This window comes from Solea senegalensis, linkage group LG3, assembly GCF_019176455.1.
Source record: "Solea senegalensis isolate Sse05_10M linkage group LG3, IFAPA_SoseM_1, whole genome shotgun sequence".
Classification (NCBI taxonomy): Eukaryota; Metazoa; Chordata; class Actinopteri; order Pleuronectiformes; family Soleidae; genus Solea; species Solea senegalensis.
Genome location: NC_058023.1, coordinates 32802654 through 32822658, shown reverse-complemented (window position 1 = coordinate 32822658; position 20005 = coordinate 32802654). Strand labels below are relative to the sequence as shown.

The following is a 20005-nucleotide window of genomic DNA, read 5'->3' as shown; positions in this document are numbered from 1 at the left end:
GAACAAAGACGACAGTGTGAGACGACGACCCACAACTGCTGCTGCAGCTGCAACACAAACACACTCACAAAAGCAAATTCATCTTAATCGCACTCTAAGTTACACCAAGTGCAACAGGACCACAAAGACAGAAAAAACAGACACACAGAGACAGGACAGACAAAAAACAACAAGATACAACCACTGGAAAATAAAGACAAAAAGACATACACTGACTCAGAAAATCACAAAATGACATCATGGTCGCAAGTTCGAATCCACCCCTGGCTGATGTACTCAATTCCATTGTAAGTCGCTTTGGATAAAAGCGTCTGCTAAATGACATGTAATGTAATGTAATGTAACAACAAAGACGCACATAAATACGACAAAGAGACAAAAACAGACCCAAAAACACAGAATTATCATCGAAAGATGCAAAAATAAAATGTCAAAGACGCTTGAAAAAAGAAACGGACTGTATGAAAATGACAACGTATAAAACGAGAACAAAAAGACAAAATAACCACGCAAGGTCAAAGGTCAACTGATGGAAAAAATGACCATGACACAAAAAAAGGACACAAAGTTACGATTGAAATAAAATAGAAATGACTGCAGAGAGGATACGAAAACAACTCAAAGATGCACAAAACTACGATAAAGAAACTGAAAATAAACAAAATGATACACAAAATAGCTGATGGAAAATACAATATGATAACAAATTCACACAAAACTAGTACAAAGAGACAGAAAACACCTCAAATGTCAATATAACTACAATAAAGAGACAGAAAATGTCACAAAGTCACAAAATGACAGTGGCACAAAACTTTATGACAACATTAAAACTACAACGATGACACAAAACTCAAAGACACAAAAAGAGACAGAAACGTTGATATTTCACGTCAGAGGACTTGATTGAGTCTGTCTCAGAGACATGTTTGTCTCCTGGTGGAGATAAAGTGATTAAATATAGTCAGTGAAACGTTCAACAACAAAGAACAACAACAACAAAAGTGCCTTCATCTGTGTGACAAAGCTGCTCTGTGTGTGTGTGTCTGTGTGTGTGACAGAGAGAGAGATGAAGGAGGAGAAAATGTCACACACTTCACATCTGAGAATTAAAACAGGAGGCAAAGAGACGTTCTATACTTTAGTGCCCTCTAGTGGTGAAACGTGAGAAGCGCATCAACACAGGTGATGTTAAAAAAAAAACACAAAACACACAAAATAACCAAAAGAGGGACAAACGACCACTAAAAGACACAAAATAACACAAAACAACCAAAAAGAGACACAAAAAGACACAGAACCCCAGAGAAATACAAAATAATCAAAAAGAGACACAAACAACCAATAAAAGACTCAAAAGAGACACAAAATAACACAAAACAACCAAAATGTGACACAGACTAACCAAAAAACACACAAAATAATAAAAAAGTGACACAAACAACCACAAGAAGATCCATGACAGACACACACAAAAAGTAACACAAAAAGACCGTTGAATGTTGAACGTTTTCATGAACTCATGTGTCCTCAGTAAAGTGTAGATGAAAGTGTTTGGTGTTTGTCCCGGTGCATGCTGGGAGGTTAATCAGACGGATGGAGGTGACCAATCAGAGAGCTTCTGCTCTCCTTCACTGACCAATCACAGAGCAGAGAGAGGTGAAGCCCTCAGGGGACACCTGCTCACACACACACAAACACACGATGGACGGAGACACTAGAGGACCACGCGCCGGAGGGTGACGTCATCCCCATCGAACCGCCTCGCGCCCCGGTACCGTCATGGCTCGGACTGGGTCCGGGTCCGGGACTCTCCTTTCCCGCCGAAACATCAAACTGGACTCGTTCCTGAAGCGGAACCTGGAGCGGCGCGAGTACGAGCGCATCCGCGCGCACGAGCCGTGCGTGGTGACGTCAGAGACCGTGAACAAGGTCTACATGCACGCGGTGCTGAGCGATGAGCGCGTGTATGTCACCGAGCACGCGCCGCGCACGCTCACCGTGGCCGTCAGCTTTAGGCGCGTGCGCGACATCGAGTTGGTGAGTCAAAAAAACTTCAATTAACCGTGAAAATTCAAACGGTTAAAGTCGAAAATGTAGAATTTCACTTGTTTTTCTAAAGCATTTTTAACATTTTTTATTTTTATCAACTAAAATCTTTTATTTTGTTAAAATATTGAGCGATTTCTTTAGATTTAAATCATTATAAACATGGACAGACAAACTAATGAAGAGGCCCGGGGCAAAGTATTGTTGTAGAGGCCCCACTGTAAATGTAGTAAACGTCTCTTTTGGTATTAATATTATATTTTCTTCACTTTCTCCTCAATAAAGTTGTTTTCTTACTTGTTAGAAACCGATTTTAATGTAATTCAGAATTTTGAATATTTTTTTCAGCAGTAAATGTAGTTTTATGTTAATTTACCATCTTTAAAAGTCAAAAGTGAATACATTTAAACTGACGACACGTTTAAAAATAGCTTTAAGCTACGCTACTATGGTGTGTGTGTGTGTGTTTATTAGCCTCTAAGATCTCATTATGTCAGAGGTCAAAGGTGAAGTGTTAATCCTGTAATCCCAGTCTGTGGTGAACTGTGATACCTTCACTGTCACTTTTCTTTTTCTCTTCGTTTCTGTCAAAGTCGATCACAGTGAATAACTTTATTAACAGGATATCTGTTAACATCAATGTACAATTATAGAAATGATGTAAATGATTGGATTATTTGTCAAATTGTAAAATGTCGATCAGACTTTTTTTAATACAAAAGTGAGCGGTGTTTTATCGATGATTGAATGTCATAGTAATCAAATTTACCACGGTCATTGAACGCACCTCAAAGTTTAACACGTTGTCAACCAGGCAACAGTGATGAAATTTACCATGGTCCTTGAATGCATCTCATAGGTCAACATGGTGTGGACCGCTGTGAAGTGATCAAATTTACCAGGGTCATTGAATGCATCTCATAGATCTAGATGCTGTGGACCAGGAAGAAGGGATGACATTTTCCAGGGGCCTTGAACGCATCTTGTAGCTAAAAACATTACTACCTCCAAGAAGTAGTGGAATTTACAAGGGTTACTGAACGCACCTCAAAGTTTACAATGTTGTGGAAAAGGCAAAAGTGATCATATTTACTATGGTCATTGAATGCATCTCAAAGCTCAACTCACTGAGGGCTCTTAAGAAGGACTCACATTTCCAAAGGTCATTGAATGCGTCTCAAAGTTTAACATATTGTGGAATAGGTAAAAGTGATGTATTTACCAGGGTCTTTGAACGCATCATTGTGTATGTGATTACATATTTGACACCACACACACACACACACAGGTCAACGACCTTCCAGGTTTCCTGAGTGGAAAAGACCGTGAACACAGTCAACACGTGAGAATCATCTACGTCACCAACAAGCCTGCTGACAAGGGACGTGATTGGTTGAGGAGAGACAAAGGGGTAGGGTTTCCTCGTGTAGCCCCGCCCTTTCGCAGAAACAGTCACAGTCCATCAACAACGCTCACGTTTGAAGGTAAAAAAAACAAACACTTTATTGTTATTATTTTTCCAACACTCCCCCACACCAAACCCCATAGAGAAAATCAGTGATTTTAGCTCGCGATGGGACAAGAGCTGCTGGTCTACTGCTGCCTCGTGTGGTCACTTTGTGTCATTTAATTAAATCTAAATGCTGGATTTCAAAAGCCGAATTCACAAAAAGAAGACATTTGAACTCAGTGATGGAGGCAGCAGTGGATCAACAACTCCTGTGTGTGTGATGTTAAAATCACTGGTTTTCTCTATGGGGTTTGGTGTGGGAGAGTGAGTGGTTTTTGTTTAGTGGCTAAAATCAGTCTTTCCCATGTGTCCTTGCTTAATTCACAGTGTAAAGTCACAGATTAAGGCCGATATAATATAATATATATATATATATATATATATATATATATATATATATATATATATATATATATATATATATATATATATATATATATATATACATATATATATTTGACATTTTAAATTGTTAGTTTAGTTTTCCTTGACAGATTGAAATCAGTGATCTGATCCTTTTGTTTGTCGTTTTTTTCTTTCTCCTGAAATCTTAAACCATCCGGTGTCTTGTGTTTGACAGGATATCCTGCAGAGAGGTGAGCACACACACACACACACACACACACACACACACAAACAGGTGTTTGTATCCTGTCACCGGCTGTGGTTGTTCTCACTTTTTAAAGGAAAACAAGGTCAAAATATCTGATAATAATAAACGACAATAATCAATGTTCTTCAGTTAAGTTGACTTTGTCACATGTGAGCAAATGTAAAATAATGTAAGAAATCATCAAATTAAGTCTATATTCTAATTATTTGTGATGTACATTATCTGTTTGAATGATTTGGGGAAATCATTAATGTGTTTGAGATTATGTGAAAATTCTTCTCCAGTGAATTCAGTTATAACAAATTCTGAGTTTTCTTGTCATAATTGAGGAAAACTTCAGAATTATGACTTTAAATGGCAGAAAAATGGCTTTTTTAAATCAGAATTCTGCATTTTTTGTTTGAATCTTTAAATCTTAAAACTTCAAATCTCAGAAAATTGCTTTAAGTTCAAAGGTCGTCGTTTTGACCTTCATCCTGTTTTCATGACTCTTTCCTCGTTTCCAAAACTCTTGGTCGCGGTCGTCATGGAAACAGACTGACTCTGCAAGCAGTGAAAAGTTTACAGCTGTGGTTTTTGTCTGCGACAGGAAGAAGTCAAACTATTTAAACGTCTTCAGTGTGAGGAGGCGTCTGAATACTGAGGATTAAGATTAGGATTCAGTCAGAGTATTTAGAAAGCAGGTGAACTTTCATTCAACATTATCCTTTTTAAAGGTGTGGGATAAAAGAAAGCTGTTGAGTTAATGAAAGTGAGCTGACGCCGCGGCGGTTCTGCTCCGTCTCACCTGAGCCGAGTCTCCGGAGAATCCATGTTTCAGGTGACTCATGACTTATTCACTGAAGAGAGAAGAGTTTCACCTGCTGCTCATTAACACGGAGATGCTGCAGGAGGCAGAACCAGAACAGAACCAGAGCAGAGCCAGAGCAGAGACAGAGCAGAGCCAGAGAAGAGCCAGAGAAGAGCCAGAGAAGAGCCAGAGCCAGAACCAGAGCAGAACCAGAGCTGAACCAGAGCAGAGCAGAGCCAGAGCTGAACCAGAGCAGAACCAGAGCAGAGCCAGAGCTGAACCAGAGCAGAACCAGAGCAGAGACAGAGCAGAACCAGAGAAGAGCCAGAGCAGAACCAGAGCAGAACCAGAGCAGAGCCAGAGCTGAACCAGAGCAGAACCAGAGCAGAGACAGAGCAGAACCAGAGAAGAGCCAGAGCAGAACCAGAGCAGAACCAGAGCTGAACCAGAGCAGAACCAGAGAAGAACCAGAGGAGAGCCAGAAAAAGAGGAGAACAAAGACAGAAAACATCAAAAAACGGCCAAAGAAAAACCTGAAACGTGATTCATCATCAGTCACATGTGTGACATAAACACACACACACACACACACTAATGTCACTGCTGTTGTGTGTGTGTCGTTCACAGTGAACGTTTGAAATCCTCTCGTTCGGCTTCTTGTCCAAACTCGGACTCTCTGAGTCTGGTGAAGATTCCTCGCCCTCCCACCAGCTCAGCCACGCCTCTGCCGCCCCCTGCAGGAGTGCGCGCGCAGGTACAGACGAGCGAGGAGAGTTCTGTGTTTACAACGGATTCATGTCAAAATTAAAGTATGTTTTATAATTGATGCCAGTGGCAGCCATTTTGGAATCTCCGTGATGTTGTTCCGACTTTCTCAGTTGGAAATCCGACTTCCGACAAGAACTGGAATGCTTCACATCAGGATGGAGCATGAAAAAAAAGAAAAGAACATAAATGTAACAAATGTTTAAGTACTGTTTCCATGTGAGCTTACTCCGATTTTCCAAGTTGGAAATCCGACTTCCGACTACAACTGGAACGCAGCCTAAAATTAGGACAAAATGTGAAAAAAAGCACAGAATTCCACAAATCTTTTTACGTAGTTTTTGTGGGAAAAAATTTCGCAGAATAAATTTTTCTTACTAAATATCTGCGCGACTGTCGCTGTTGTCGCGTCGCAGGTGCCACGGTGGAGCGCTTCAGTTCTGTCGCGTGAGGAGGGGGAGTGGGCGGAGCGGGAGGAGAGGGAGGCGGAGCTTCATCTGTATGCCGTGTCACAGTCGTCCAGACTTTACCTGCAGCTGCAGAGCGCGTGGAACAGATTCATCATCGTGAGTGTGACGCTTTCACGATAACATATGTCCTGATCTGTGAGAGCAGCCACCTGGTGGCAGTAGAGCGCCTTACACCTGTGTGTGTGTCTGTCTGTGTGTGTGTGTGTGTGTGCACAGAGGTCCACTCTGTTGTTGGACCCTCTCTACAGAAGAAAGTGCGGCTCTTACTCCGACTCTACCCCTGGAAAATGGCGTCCTGCTCTCAGGTAACGGCAACTTAAGCCACGCCCACTCCCCGTGACACACTTCCAACAAACTAATTGTATGAATTACGACATTTACAGAGTCTGTCGTGCTGCGTTTGTCAGAAATTAACGCAAATCTCCGCCCCCTGGTGGAAGACTTCAGTAACATGTTCTGTACAAGCACACGTTAAATGTTACGTTTATCGCAGGTTTTCAAGACGCGTTAACAGCGACCGTGAACCAGCAACTTCAGTCCTGGGGCTAACGCTACTGCTAACTACGTCCATTGTAACCTTGGTTTTGTAACATTGCGTCATGCTAAAAAAAACTTTGCTTGAATTGATTGTACTCTAGATATAAAACATAAACAACGTGAAATTAGCATGCTTAAAAGAAAAGTTAGCGTGGTGCTCTGTGGCAGCCATTTTGTGTGTAAACGTGCTTTTTCAATGAAACTATTGAAACATCGTGAACCAATTTGCGTTATAAATTGCGACGCGAGCAAATGTGTGCGTCACGTAGCGACTCGTTTAGCGCCATTTTGCTAATAGCTAATGTTATTTTGAGAGGTGATGAATTATGACTTAGTTTTAAACATGTTATTAAAACATATGCTTGTGCATGTGCAGCTGGGCGTGGACGTGTCACCTGTTTGATCAGCTGACCTCAGAGCTGCTGCAGGACAGTAACAGTGTGGACCGAGTGTTTCTGCTGCTGCAGGAGCTGAAGACGGCGGCTCATGGGAACGTCTCTCTGGTGTCTCTGTTCTGGAGGGTGAGACGTTTGTTTGTTTGTTTGTTTGTTTGTTTACAGGCATCTGTTTGCTTCACATGGATAAAGCAAAAGACAGCGACTTTAAATGTTTTAGCTCCATCGATTTGAAACTCTGTGGAATTAGATTCGTCCGTCTGGAACTCGTTCCCCAAGTTCCACAATTAGCCCATCAGGCGGCAGATTCCTAAGGCCCGCCCACAAACCAAAAACCATGGCGCAAAGAACAGAAGTGTATTTTCAAACAATAAAATAGAATATTTTTGAATGATGAAATAATAATAATAAAAAGTGTTGTTTGAATATATTGACACAAATCTAATTCCATAACTTTCTCTTTACAACAAATGACACTTTTCCATTATTAGACATGTGTTAACGTGTGTGTGTGTGTGTGTGTGGGTGTGTCTCAGTCTGAGTTGTGTGTTTTCCTGGTTCAGACTCTGGAAGAATCTCTTCACACTCAGAGTCTGAGTGGAGTCAACACTGAAGACCAGATCCTGTAAGATCCACATTAATAATGTCAGCGTTAATGATTATTATTAACATGTCAGGTGTTACAGTGTTACTGTGTTACTGTGCAGTGTGTTTTCATGTTGTGTGTTTTTCAGACTGAGGACGGTGATCGTGGAGACGCTCGTCGTCATGTTCTCAGAGACCCAGAGAGAAGCTGTGAGACTCAACACACTCTGTGCTAACAAGTAAACTTTGTTCCTGAATATTTTCTACTTTCTGTCATTTTTCAGCTTCTTAAATGTGAATATTTTCTACTTTCTGTCATTTTTCAGCTTCTTAAATGTGAATATTTTCTACTTTCTGTCATTTTTCATCTTCTTAAATTGAATATTTTCTACTTTCTGTCATTTTCAGCTTTTAAATGTGAATATTTTCTACTTTCTGTCATTTTCAGCTTCTTAAATGTGAATATTTTCTACTTTCTGTCATTTTTCAGCTTCTTAAATGTGAATATTTTCTACTTTCTGTCATTTTTCAGCTTCTTAAATGTGAATATTTTCTACTTTCTGTCATTTTTCAGCTTCTTAAATGTGAATATTTTCTACTTTCTGTCATTTTTCAGCTTCTTAAATGTGAATATTTTCTACTTTCTGTCATTTTTCAGCTTCTTAAATTTTCTACTTTCTGTCATTTTTCAGCTTTAAATGTGAATATTTTCTACTTTCTGTTTTCAGCTTCTTAAATGTGAATATTTTCTACTTTCATGCTTCATTTTTTCAGCTTCTTAAATGTGAATATTTTTTCTACATTTCTCAGTTCTTAAATGTGAATATTTTCTATTTTTCTTTCTTAAATGTGAATATTTTCTACTTTCTGTCATTTTTCAGCTTCTTAAATGTGAATATTTTCTACTTTCTGTCATTTTTCAGCATCTTAAATGTGAATATTTTCTACTTTCTGTCATTTTTCAGCATCTTAAATGTGAATATTTTCTACTTTCTTTTGCTCCCTTAAAACAAAGAAATCATTCAAACTGAATTTGAGGAACATCATTTTCTGAATGAAATGATTAAATCTGAATTTGCTGAACTTTATCAACAGTTATAGTATGTTTTGTTGTTGTCAGCGGTGCTCTGGCCTCCAGGATGCTCCTCGCTGTGATCTGTGATCCTCATCAACAATCACAGAGTTCAGAGGTCAGCTCAGAGGTCAGCTCAGAGGTCAGCTCAGAGGTCAGCTGATCTCCATCATCTAAACATTTTACTATTATTTATTCTTTTAATAAATCTCTGGTACTCGTCTGTGTCAGATTCAGGTTTTACTGTCCGAGTACCTAGACGCCGCCTGCTGGCTGCTCTTTGAACTGCTGCTCCTGGGTCTGGAGGTGAGTTCGGGGTCAGAGGTCAGTGTGGGGGGGGAAACATTTTTAGTTACTAATTGCGTGTGTTTGTGTCTCAGACGAGCAGGCGTTTCTCCGCTGATGACTTCCTGTCCGTGGCTTGGATCCTGCGCGTCCTCAAAACTCATCCCCACCTGGTAAACATCACGCCAACACCACGGAGGTCGAAGGTCGCGCCGCGCTCTGGATCTAACCTTTATTTGACCTCCGTTTGCTCTCCCGCAGCTCTCCTTCATCACGCACCAGGCTCAGCAGGTGGTGCTGGTTCTGTCTGGCCCACAGGGGGCGGTGCTGAGCCCCGTGCAGTCTGTCCTGCTGTTCCAGCGCTGTCGCCTCCTGCTGGCCTGTCTGCAGCACGACGGCGCGCTGACTCAGCACGTTCGATCACAGCTGAGGGAGGAGTTCAGGTCAGCGGGGACTTTTTTACCTTCTTTGAAATAGAATTTGAACAAAAACTTGTGTAGGAGTTTTAGGAGTTTGACTTGAAGTATCCATATCTGAAGTGAAGAAAAGTCTGTAAAAGTTGAGCTTATTAATGTGGAAAAATCAAAGAAAAACAACTTTAAAATAATCACATTTCAAACAGTTTATTGTTGATACATTTTTTTAAAGCAGGAAGAAAAAAAGAATTGAACCCACTAAAGTCAGTAAAAATGACTTAATTTCCTATTGATAATAGTAATAATCAAGTGTTTTTATTGATTTAATTTCCTATTAAAAAGAATAAAATAATGTATTTGACGAAAAGCCAAAGCAGATTCACTGATTTCTTCATTTTTAATCACTTTACACAGATCAAATATTATATATTTCCTATTAAGTTCACTAAACGTGGTCTTAACTGGTTTTATTGTAAATAAATGAACGTATTTGGGTTTAACAGATCAATGAATAAATGTTCATATTATTTGATCAAATATATTTTTAATCAATTCTTCTGAAGAAATAACGATAAAGAAACGTAAATGTTGAGAGTCTTAATATTGATTTAAATGCAGAACTTGGTCTTTGTTTTTTCTCTCAAAAACAAAATCTTGTTCTGGTTTTTTATTTCTCAGATACTTGGTGAAGCCGTCGTGCGTCAAGGAGAAGTTGTCGCCTCGTTTCCCGATCACGTCGCCGACTCTGCGTCTGGTCGACAACTTCCTGTCGCTAATGCGACAAATATGATACGAACACACAATCACAGAAGGACTGTGTGCCTTTAAACAAACACATCAGGGTTAATGTGTGTTTATGTGTGTGTTTGTTTCACAGCACTTAGGAATATTAACTCTAAGCTCTGTTAGCTTAGCTCGCTGCCGTGTAGCTGCCCCTCATTCACTGTAACACTGAAATAAAAGTCTGTCGTCATCGTTCCCGTGTTGCATTCAAGTGCTGAAGATAGAGGTCAGTGTTGAGTCAATGTTTACGATTTATCATCAACTTTGTCAGCAACAAAACAAGTCATGTTGTGCTAATAATCCAGCATGAATGCTAGCTGGAAAAAATAAATAAATTACTGTATGCTAATATTTCATGAGTGCTAGCCAAAGAAATAACGTGTTTCTAATATTCCAGAACCGGTTCTAGCTTAACAAATCATTTTATGCTAATATTCCAGAACTGCTTGTAAAACAAATCATGAGACACTAATATTCCAGCATGGATGCTAGCTTAAAAAAATGTATGCTAATATTTCAATATGGGTGCTAGCCAGACAAATCATGTTATGCTGAAAATCCAGCATGGATGCTAGCCAAATTTTTTTTAACTTTATTTCATGGGTGCTAGCCAAAGAAATAATATTCCAGAACAGGTGCTAGCCGGACAAATCATGATGTGCTAATATTCCCTCTGGGTGCTAACTGAAATGTATTTTATTGTATGCTAATATTCCTATGTGAGTGCTAGCCAATATTCCAGAACGGGTACTAGCTTAAGAAATCATTTTAGTTTTCCAGCATGTTAGCTTGTCATTTGTGTTAAAGCTCAAACCGTACAAACCAAACAAGACCGTACCACGATACCTCTAGCAAACTTTGCTAGTGTTAGTGTTGAAGTTTTTTTTGTGCGATCCTTGTGAAGATGATGAGTAGAAACACAGTGGGAGGAGTCAAGTTCATATTCTGTACGCCAGACTTGGTCGTTATCAGCAGCAGTTTTCCTAGCAGGCCTCGCTGATGCTAACGTCTCAGCTCACAGCTTAGCTTTGGGACACTGGTTGCCATAGAGATGCTGCTGCAGGAAGCTCAGGATCTTCCTCCAGGAATCTTCTTGAGCGTCCGAGTGCGGTTTGGTTTGACCGCCCCACAACAGAATGACTGCAACGACATGGAGAACACGCCCACCATTACCATCACGACATTTGAAACGGAAAAGTACGTACAGACATCTTGTGAACTGTTAAATATTGACATGTTGGACATTTGCTTTGCTAAATGTTGGAGATGAACGCATGTTTTCAGGATTTAAAATCTACAGTTGGACATTGTTGCCTTTGATTCTTGTGTCGGGCGAGAAGAAAAAACAAAGACAAGTTGAGCTTAGTCGTGCTAGAACTGTATAATGGAAAAAACGCTACTAGTCTTTGTCTTAATTTGTTAACTTGTGAAGCTCAAGCTTCTTTTTGTGATGCTATGTGTGCCCATGTATCACATCTAGCTGTCTATCTAGCCAGGCTAGCTGTCTATCTAGTTAGTTGGCTATCTAGCTAAGCTGTCTGTCTATCTAGCTATTAGTTAGTTGCTATCTAGCTAAGCTAGCTGTCTATCTAGCTATTAGTTAGTTGCTATCTAGCTAAGCTAGCTGGATATTAATTTAAATAGTCCCATGGCAAAATGTTTTATTTTTTTATACCATATTGGGACATAAAAGAAACAAAAAGGGCAGTAAAACATATTTAACCTCCAGAAAGTTCTGATAGTTTCCGTTTAATTAGTCTGTTTTTACAGTTCACACAGACGACCGCGGACCAGGGTTTTTATTTAGGGGAAATGTAACGTGGCATGAAGGGATGGTACCAGATTTTTCGAGGCACCGTGGGAACGCTTCTGCACTAAAGAACAGTTGGTCCGTCCGTCCGTGACTCATACCTTTTTGTCTGCCTGGTACCATGAAGTTTGTCGCTCTGAAGTGAGGCGAGAACGGCGGCTCGATCAGGTGTCCGGCGTCAGGATATTCCAGTCTGGTCAACAGGTGCTCTTTCCCCGCTGCTCGCATCCTTCGAGTGATCTGAGCGTCCAACAACAACAAAAAACAAAACATTGTTACAGCTGAAAAAACATGGATTGTTTATTCATTCGCTCAGTCTTTAGACAAACTACTTCCTTTATAAAGTGTCAAAATAAAAGCCCAAATGATTTCCTGAACCATTGACATTTAAAAGATTATTTTAATGGTCTTTTTTTGTGTTTATACTCACGTCGTCAGCCATTTCTGTTGAGGGCCAGTTCTGATCATCAGCACCGTTGACCACCATCAGAGGACAACTCATTTTCCCAACCTGTCACGAGAAACAGCTTTAAAAAAAAAAGACGTAAAAAACGTTGTCCGATAAAAGAACGACAGAGTTTATTTGTCCTTACGTCCACCAGTTTGGACTCGTCCTCCAGGATGGACAAAGCCATGTCTCTCCAGATGTGGTGGTTGTTCTCGTCCACGCGCATCCCCTCCGGATTCCTGTCGTCGCACACCGACGCAGTTAGCAAACAAACGGTTTTTACGCTTTTATCGTTTTTACCGACAAACACGTTTACCTACGTGATCAACACCATGGGGCTCCCGCTGAGGCTCCTCCCACTGCAGTGGTTGCTGCCGATGCAAATACAGGCACGAGGCTGAAACACAAACAACCCGATTATAACTTACAGCTGGTTGGTTGGTTAGTTTGTAGAGATAGTGGTGGTTGGTTGATGGATTACAGTTTGGTATTAGTTAGCTAAAGGTTTGGGGGGGTTGGTTATTTAACGGTTAGAGACTGTTTATTGTTAACTGCTTGTTGTTTGGTTGGTGGTTTTGTTAACTGCTGGTTGGTTAATTGTTCTTTGATTTGTTGGTAGTTGTTGTTAGTTGGTTGATTACTTGTTTGTTTATTGGTTGGTTAATGTTCGTTGATGTTGCTTACCTAGTTGGTTAGTTGTTGGTTTGGTTAACTGTTGGTTCACTGTTGCTCATTGGATGTTGGTTCATTGTTAATTGATTGATTGGTTGGTTCATTGTTAATTGATTGGTTGATTGGTTGGTTCATTGTTAATTGATTGGTTGATTGGTTGGTTGGTTCATCGTTCATTTCCTGGTTGATCTTTGATTTTATTTGTCATGAATAAACAAAATAATCAGGTTTTTTGTGGATGAGCCGTGAAGAGTGAAGGAACACCACAGATTCTGATCTACAGTAGTTCTCGTTTAGTCTAGGGTCTAGGATCTAGTTCTTGTGACGTTCAGTTCTCTCGACCAGTCGCTGCTAACGACTCAGTCACACGAATATTTTTTTGGCAAATTTCTTGATTCAGTAACATTTCATGAATGTTCACCTGGACTGTTTTGCTCTCAGCTGCCAAAGACAAAGCCAAACTGGAGCCGAGGGAAAGACCTAATATTCCGACTCTGTCCGCCATCACTCGAGGATGTTCCTGGATGAGGTTGAACGCCGTCTGCACATGAAAGAACCGTGAGAGTGTGAAACCTAACGGTGACCAGTCTGAGGCAGAAGTGAGTGACACAAACCTCAAAGTAGCTGTACTCCAGATCCGTCGACTTCAGCTCTCCGGGTTTGAAATACTCCAACGCCAGAGCGACGTAACCGTGACACGCCAGCAGGGCGGCGCGGTACTCGTGAAGCCCGCCACCGCCGCCCCACATGTCCAAAACCCCGGGGAACGGACCTGGACCTGAGGAGGAGTATGAAGAAGAAACAGATACTTAAATATCCAATGTTAACGGTTCCCAATCTGAGGGTCAGGCCCCACTGAGGAGTCACAGGATGAATCTGAGATTGGACACAAACTTCAACTTTTTGTTTTAACACTGGTGCAGTTTTTAGTGATTTAATCGTCGCATTTCTATAAAAAATCTCTGTCATTTCTGAACCAAACGACGTCGAAGTCAGCACTTCACACACCGGCGCCCTCAGCAGGTCACCCGCTGAGTTTGAACTCTGTCACACGACCCAAAGGACAGTTATAGTTACGCAATTAAGAGACATTATTCAAACTACTACGTCCCCTAAGAGAATAGCAAATGTGAGGCTGTAAATATTCACAAAAAACTCATCAACAGTGAAAAATGACACATTTAACCACACCTGGAGGCAGAAACAGAGTTCCTCTCACTCCTCTCTCACTGACGTCGATCCTCTGGACGCCCGGCGCCACGTACCAGCGCTCGATGAGCGCCGACGCCAGAGGAGGCCGCTCCCTGAAGCCCTCATGTCCGCTGTGCACCGAGATGTGGAAGAGCAGCGGCGTGCAGACGTTCTTCTTTCTCAACCTGACAAGGACACAGCGTTTTCAGTTTAAACAGCAACCTGAAGATAAAAGTCTGTTTAGGATCCGACAACGAGACAAAAAACAGGAATTAGACGTTATCACTTCCTGTTTGTATCACTGGATTGATTTTTATACTGAAGAAAACTTCAAATGTAAGTGACAATGAGTTTTCTTTATTCCAGGGTTATATCAGTACATCATTTTTTGGTCTTTTCTTTCATCTTCAAATCACACGAGGTTAAAATAATATAAAATGATTTATTTTCCTTTTTTATTTCATTCCTCAGACACAAACACACAGAAAAGAAAACCTCAAAAAAGTAATGAAAAGAGACGGGAAGAATAATAATCTTATGTAATCTGCGACTTATTACACAAAACATTCATAAATTCATATTCTACACAAATTAATTGACTCAACAGAGTTACAGTCTTTGAGTGACTTCATTACCTGAGGCCCGTGCGACTTCCTGGGACGGGACGCAAACTCCACAACAAACCCATGGGTTCAACCCCCGAGTACGTTCCCCCAAAACTCATGTCGTCTGAAACTACGGTGACAAAAGAATAAATGAGAACCATAAGAATAAGAATGAAGAAGTTGTTCAGGAGCAGCAGAACCCACCAGAGACGACTCCTCTGTGGTCGCTGACGTAGTGAGCGTAAGCCTCCCAGTCGTCCTGGTCGTCAGAGTGATGGTGCGAGCGCACGGTGACCGGAGAACCTGGAGGAAGGTTCTCCACCAGCACCGTGATCTTCTCGTCCACCAGAGCCCGAGAGGGGGCCACACAGAGAACCGGGGGGGCGGCGGCCTGAGACATCGTCCACTATCAACTGTGGAGACACGAGACAGGTTTAGAAATATAAGATACCAAACTTTGTTTTGATTCTCTCTCCCCCCGCCCCTCCATCCAAACATCAGTTCAATATTCAGTAATAATACAAAAAAATGCTGAACATAATTCAATAACCCTTATTTTTATAATCGATTAGTTGTTTGCTTCATAAAATGTTGAAAAATGTTGATCAGTGTTTGTCAAACCTGGAAATGATGATGGTCTCAAGCTAAAATGATTCAGTTTTAATGATTTCTTTGTTTTATGGAGCAAAAAATCCAGAAAATATTCACAATTAAGAAGCTGAAAATTCAAAAAAACTAACGAATCAATAATCAAAACACTTGACAATTAATTCAGTCATCTATTAATAATCTGCTAATCAATGAATTGTTGTAGCCCTGACATTTATTGAACAACAAGTTCCAATCTGTGTAAAACTGAAGTGTAATTATTTTAAATTTGAAGATAAAATGATTAAACTCAATATCTTTAAGCGTAAAACCTAAGTGAAAATGTATACGATTAAAAATGAAACAGTACTTTGGGATTTTCATGTAACTGCACCAATATATTTGACACATTGGACCTTCAATTTCTGTCTCTCCACTCTCCACTAGCATAGATTGACAGGTAATCTACATAAAAACATTCATGTATTCACAACAATGTGAATACATTAATTATAACATATTTATGCGCCTATTCAAACAAAAATGCTAATAAATGCTGTTTTCGCTTTGTAAAAGAGTTGTGCCTTATAGGATTCCGTACAGTGATGACGTCAGCGATTCCCAGCGATCTGATTGGTTAATAGTTAAAGTGTTGACGGAAGCTGGAGTCCCGTCTCATAGCAGAGCACAGGCCCCGGCTAACGTTGACGCAAAGTTAGCAGGTTAAACCGGTGTAAACCAGCACGGAACCGACACGGCGACATGCACGAAACATGCCAAAGAACCGGAAGTTACACCGGTTTTGTAGTTGGAGCTTAATTTTAAATTTGAGAGATTAAGTTTGAGAGATTAGCTAAAAACGGACATTTAACATTTAAAAGTGTTCGTAAACGCAGAAAAAACACGAAAAAAGATCTTGTGTTTTAAACCACAGAGAGAAAAAACAGTGAACGTCTCACGGCTGTTTTTAACCGAAACTCACCGACGTCTGCTGAGGTCGTGCTGCGTTCAAGGTCCAACTTTAAAACAAGTAAACAAATAAATAAATGAAACCAAATGAACGTAGTTAAACGCGAACTAAACTAAACTTTCAGAAACTACAGTGAGACTTTTCCACGTCACTGACACAAACTGACGCGAACTCTCGGTCAAGAAATCAGAGAAAACAAATAAATCAATCCTCCCATGTGTTTTTTACTTCCTTCACCCGCGAGACACGGGGGAGAATGTCGGGGGCGCGCACAAGTCGAACGAGACGAGCGCGCGCGCCCACGAGGCTGTTTAAAACCTCCCAATTTTATTAATCGATTACGAATCGATGAAATATGTTTGATATCATGTGAACCAATGGTTCTAATGAATTACAATAAAAAAACATTTATTAATTTTTTTTAGGGGAAAAAACAAACAATAGAATTAACCCTAGTTTTAGGAGTAACATTTAATAGTAGTAAAAACAAAAAAGTATTGATCACTTAAACTATTTTTATTTGCTGTACAAAAAAAGGTGTCACGATACCAAAATACACTTAAAATACACTACCAAAAAAAATAACATTAATACCATAAAGTTATGATACGATAATATCACGACATTGAGTCCATGATATGATATTTATTGCAATATTTTTTTTCATAACATACTAATTCAATTTAAATGACCTGTATCACGTGAACAGCATTGTTAAAATTATATTAATTACAAAATCAAGTGACTTACGGAGTTTAACGTGACGAGCTGAAGGTGACTCACAGCTGAGACGATGAAGCGCACGTGAACTTTAAACAAACACTGATAGAAGAGTGAACCTTCACACACTCACTCTGAGTGAGTGAGTGAAGTCATAAACCAGGTAACATTCACTACAACCTCTGGTTATTCTGCTTACATCACATTTAAAAGACATGAAACATTTTAAAATGAAGACGTTAAATGTTTACAAAAGCATTTGAAATGTAATCATTGTCAGGACGTTGTCATGGTTACGGAGGTGTCACATGACAACAAAGAAACAACAAAATGTTTTTTTTATGATGCTATTGATGCAAAGTTTGTATGTTTTTATGTTTTATATGAACCGATCATAAAAGTCTTAAATATAAGCAGAAAAAGCTCAGAATGGACGGTGGATGTGGGTCAGAGGTCAAAGGTCCAGTAAGTCCAGTAATAATAAAAGAACAATTGTTTGATCGTTTATTTGTATTTCATCTTAAAATACACAATACAGCATTTGTTGTCACCAATTTATTAAAACATCTATTACATGCGTGAAATATTTAAAACCAATTTAGGTTTTTTTCTTAAAACAAAGAGAATTATTCTTCAGAAACAACAGGTGACTCAGCAGTTTTTTACTCAGCATTTATCATTATTATCATGTGTCTTCAAACATGCAATAGACAAAAATACAGTCAAATATATTCATCAATAGAAAAAATACAGTCAAATATATTTATAAATACACAAAATACAGGTCAAATATATTCATCCATACAAAAATACAGTCAAATATATTTATGAATACACAAAAAACAGTCAAATATATTTATAAATGCACAACAGAGTAAAATATATTCATCAATACAAAAATACAGTGAAATATATTTAGAAATACACAAAATACAGTAAAATATATTCATAAATACACAAAATACAGTAAAATATATTCATTAATACACAAACAACAGTAAAATATATTCATTAATACACAAAATACAGTGAAATATATTCATTAATACACGAAATACAGTCAAATATTAAATACACAAAAAATGTTAATAAATAGAAAAAAATACAGCACAAATGTACTTACGTATTACAAAATACAGTAAAATATATGAATAAATAGATCAAAAAATAATAAAATGTATATATTATAGATATAGAATATATACGCTGTATATATGAAAAGCAACAGTTCATGTGTGTTTTTCATAAATATAATTTATTCTGTACATAATAAATAAACTGTGATCATTAAATGCTGCAGTAGCTGTGTGTGGCCACTAGAGTGCGGTGTTCGCCACATAATCTGTAGCTCAGGAGCGTCAATAAAAAAAACTTCAGTGTCAAAGTCAAATAGTTTCATCTTTTCGATATAATTAAACAAATCACATTCATTCGTTTAATGTGTCGAGGTTTATGCCTTTTGTTTATTAAAATGTATTTTTGTTTGTTTTATTTCTTCTTCTATCTTCTAATCCCATAATCTCTGATTATCTCTGATACAGTGAATTTTATTGATTGATCGTTTTCTGCTGTCGTGTGTTGGTCTCAGTTCACCGTCACGTCTATGTCTGTAAAGATCATCATCATCATCATCATCATTGATTATGTAAATTAAAGGCACAGAATGGCTCATTAGCGCCCACACAGGAATCACATGATGTGATTATGTCCTCTCTGTGTCCTCTCTGTGTCCTCTCTGTGTCCTCACTGTCACAGGCCGATTGATTGATAGTGATATTGATTAATCAGGGCCGAAACTATTGTTAATCCTTCAGATTATTATTCTATCCCTGTCTTTGCGGTCACACATTAAGGTGCATTAAAACTCTTGAAACTTTGCAAAAACACGATGTTGGCACAGTTCCCTCTGTAGCGCCCCCTAAAACAGAGGCAAAACTGAGTTCCACCAAATTTCCCGAAACTTGGTGGGAGGAAGTTACCGAGCAAGACGAACAAAAAAGTCGACCGTAACCATGGCCTCAACTCAACAGGAAGTCGGCCATTTTGAAATTTGGCTTTTCCGTTTTTGGCTTTTTCCAGATTTTTATTTAAGCAGAAGCATTTTAGCTGAGTCACGTTTTGGGCCGTTTGTTACAACAATATTTGTGACACAGCTGGAGAACTGTGTCTTTAACGATGACTCGGCATAAATGCGTTCATTAAAAGGGTGTCGCACGTTCTTATAGACGACGTTTCAACACAGTTAATGGATCAGAACAGCGTTAAACGCAACACTATTCACATGTTATAACACATGATTTGGATGGCTGTTTCCCGTCAGTGTTAGTTTGTGTTTGTTTCTCTGAGCAGAGATTACAGTGTTTTTGTTGTTTTCCAGGTGTTTGTTATTCCAGAGGCAGGAAAAACACTTTAAATAATCTGGAATGTTTTCATTATGAGGCGGCGTCTTATCAGCTTTTTCACTCAGAGACTAAACCTCCTGCAAACACATGTGTGTGTGTGTGTGTGTGTGTGTGTGTGTGTGAGCGGCATTTAAGTTAAGCATCAGGCGACTCAGCGAGTTCAGGCCTCGTGGTTCTGGTTCTGATTATCCTCCTCCTGTCAGTCATGTTTCACATCACTTAACTCAGAGTCACTCACAAGAACACAGGGAACTGTTGGCTTGAATCATTTTCTGCCTTAATTCAAAGACTGAATGTGTATTTAAATCTGAATATATTTATAAATAACA

General features: G+C 39.3%; 2 protein-coding genes across 4 annotated transcripts; one reads left to right on the top strand and one right to left on the bottom strand.

Moving 5' to 3' along the window:
- The first annotated feature begins 1673 nt into the window (after positions 1–1673).
- Positions 1674–10465, top strand: lg3h12orf56 (linkage group 3 C12orf56 homolog). 3 transcript variants are annotated; one of them, XM_044022445.1, is made up of 14 exons: positions 1674–2040; positions 3338–3533; positions 4140–4155; positions 5590–5716; positions 6144–6293; positions 6414–6502; positions 7111–7255; positions 7666–7754; positions 7864–7953; positions 8835–8904; positions 9018–9092; positions 9167–9244; positions 9333–9514; positions 10166–10465. In XM_044022445.1, exons 1-14 carry the CDS (start codon positions 1783–1785, stop codon positions 10275–10277), a joined length of 1677 nt encoding a protein of 558 aa, XP_043878380.1. In that variant the 5' UTR covers positions 1674–1782; the 3' UTR covers positions 10278–10465. The 3 variants fall into 3 exon arrangements, with proteins under 3 accessions (XP_043878380.1, XP_043878379.1, XP_043878378.1); XM_044022444.1 differs by having other exon boundaries at positions 8835–8916; XM_044022443.1 differs by having other exon boundaries at positions 8835–8940.
- A 43-nt stretch (positions 10466–10508) lies between these two features.
- Positions 10509–16810, bottom strand: LOC122767099 (acyl-coenzyme A thioesterase 1-like). The gene is made up of 11 exons (XM_044022446.1): positions 16567–16810; positions 15201–15409; positions 15027–15126; positions 14392–14576; positions 13815–13978; positions 13622–13741; positions 12849–12925; positions 12674–12767; positions 12511–12591; positions 12182–12320; positions 10509–11410 (listed from the first exon to the last, which is right to left on the bottom strand). The coding sequence occupies exons 2-11, from the start codon at positions 15394–15396 to the stop codon at positions 11286–11288; spliced, it is 1281 nt and encodes a 426-aa protein (XP_043878381.1). The 5' UTR covers positions 15397–15409; positions 16567–16810; the 3' UTR covers positions 10509–11285.
- Positions 16811–20005: the final 3195 nt, after the last annotated feature.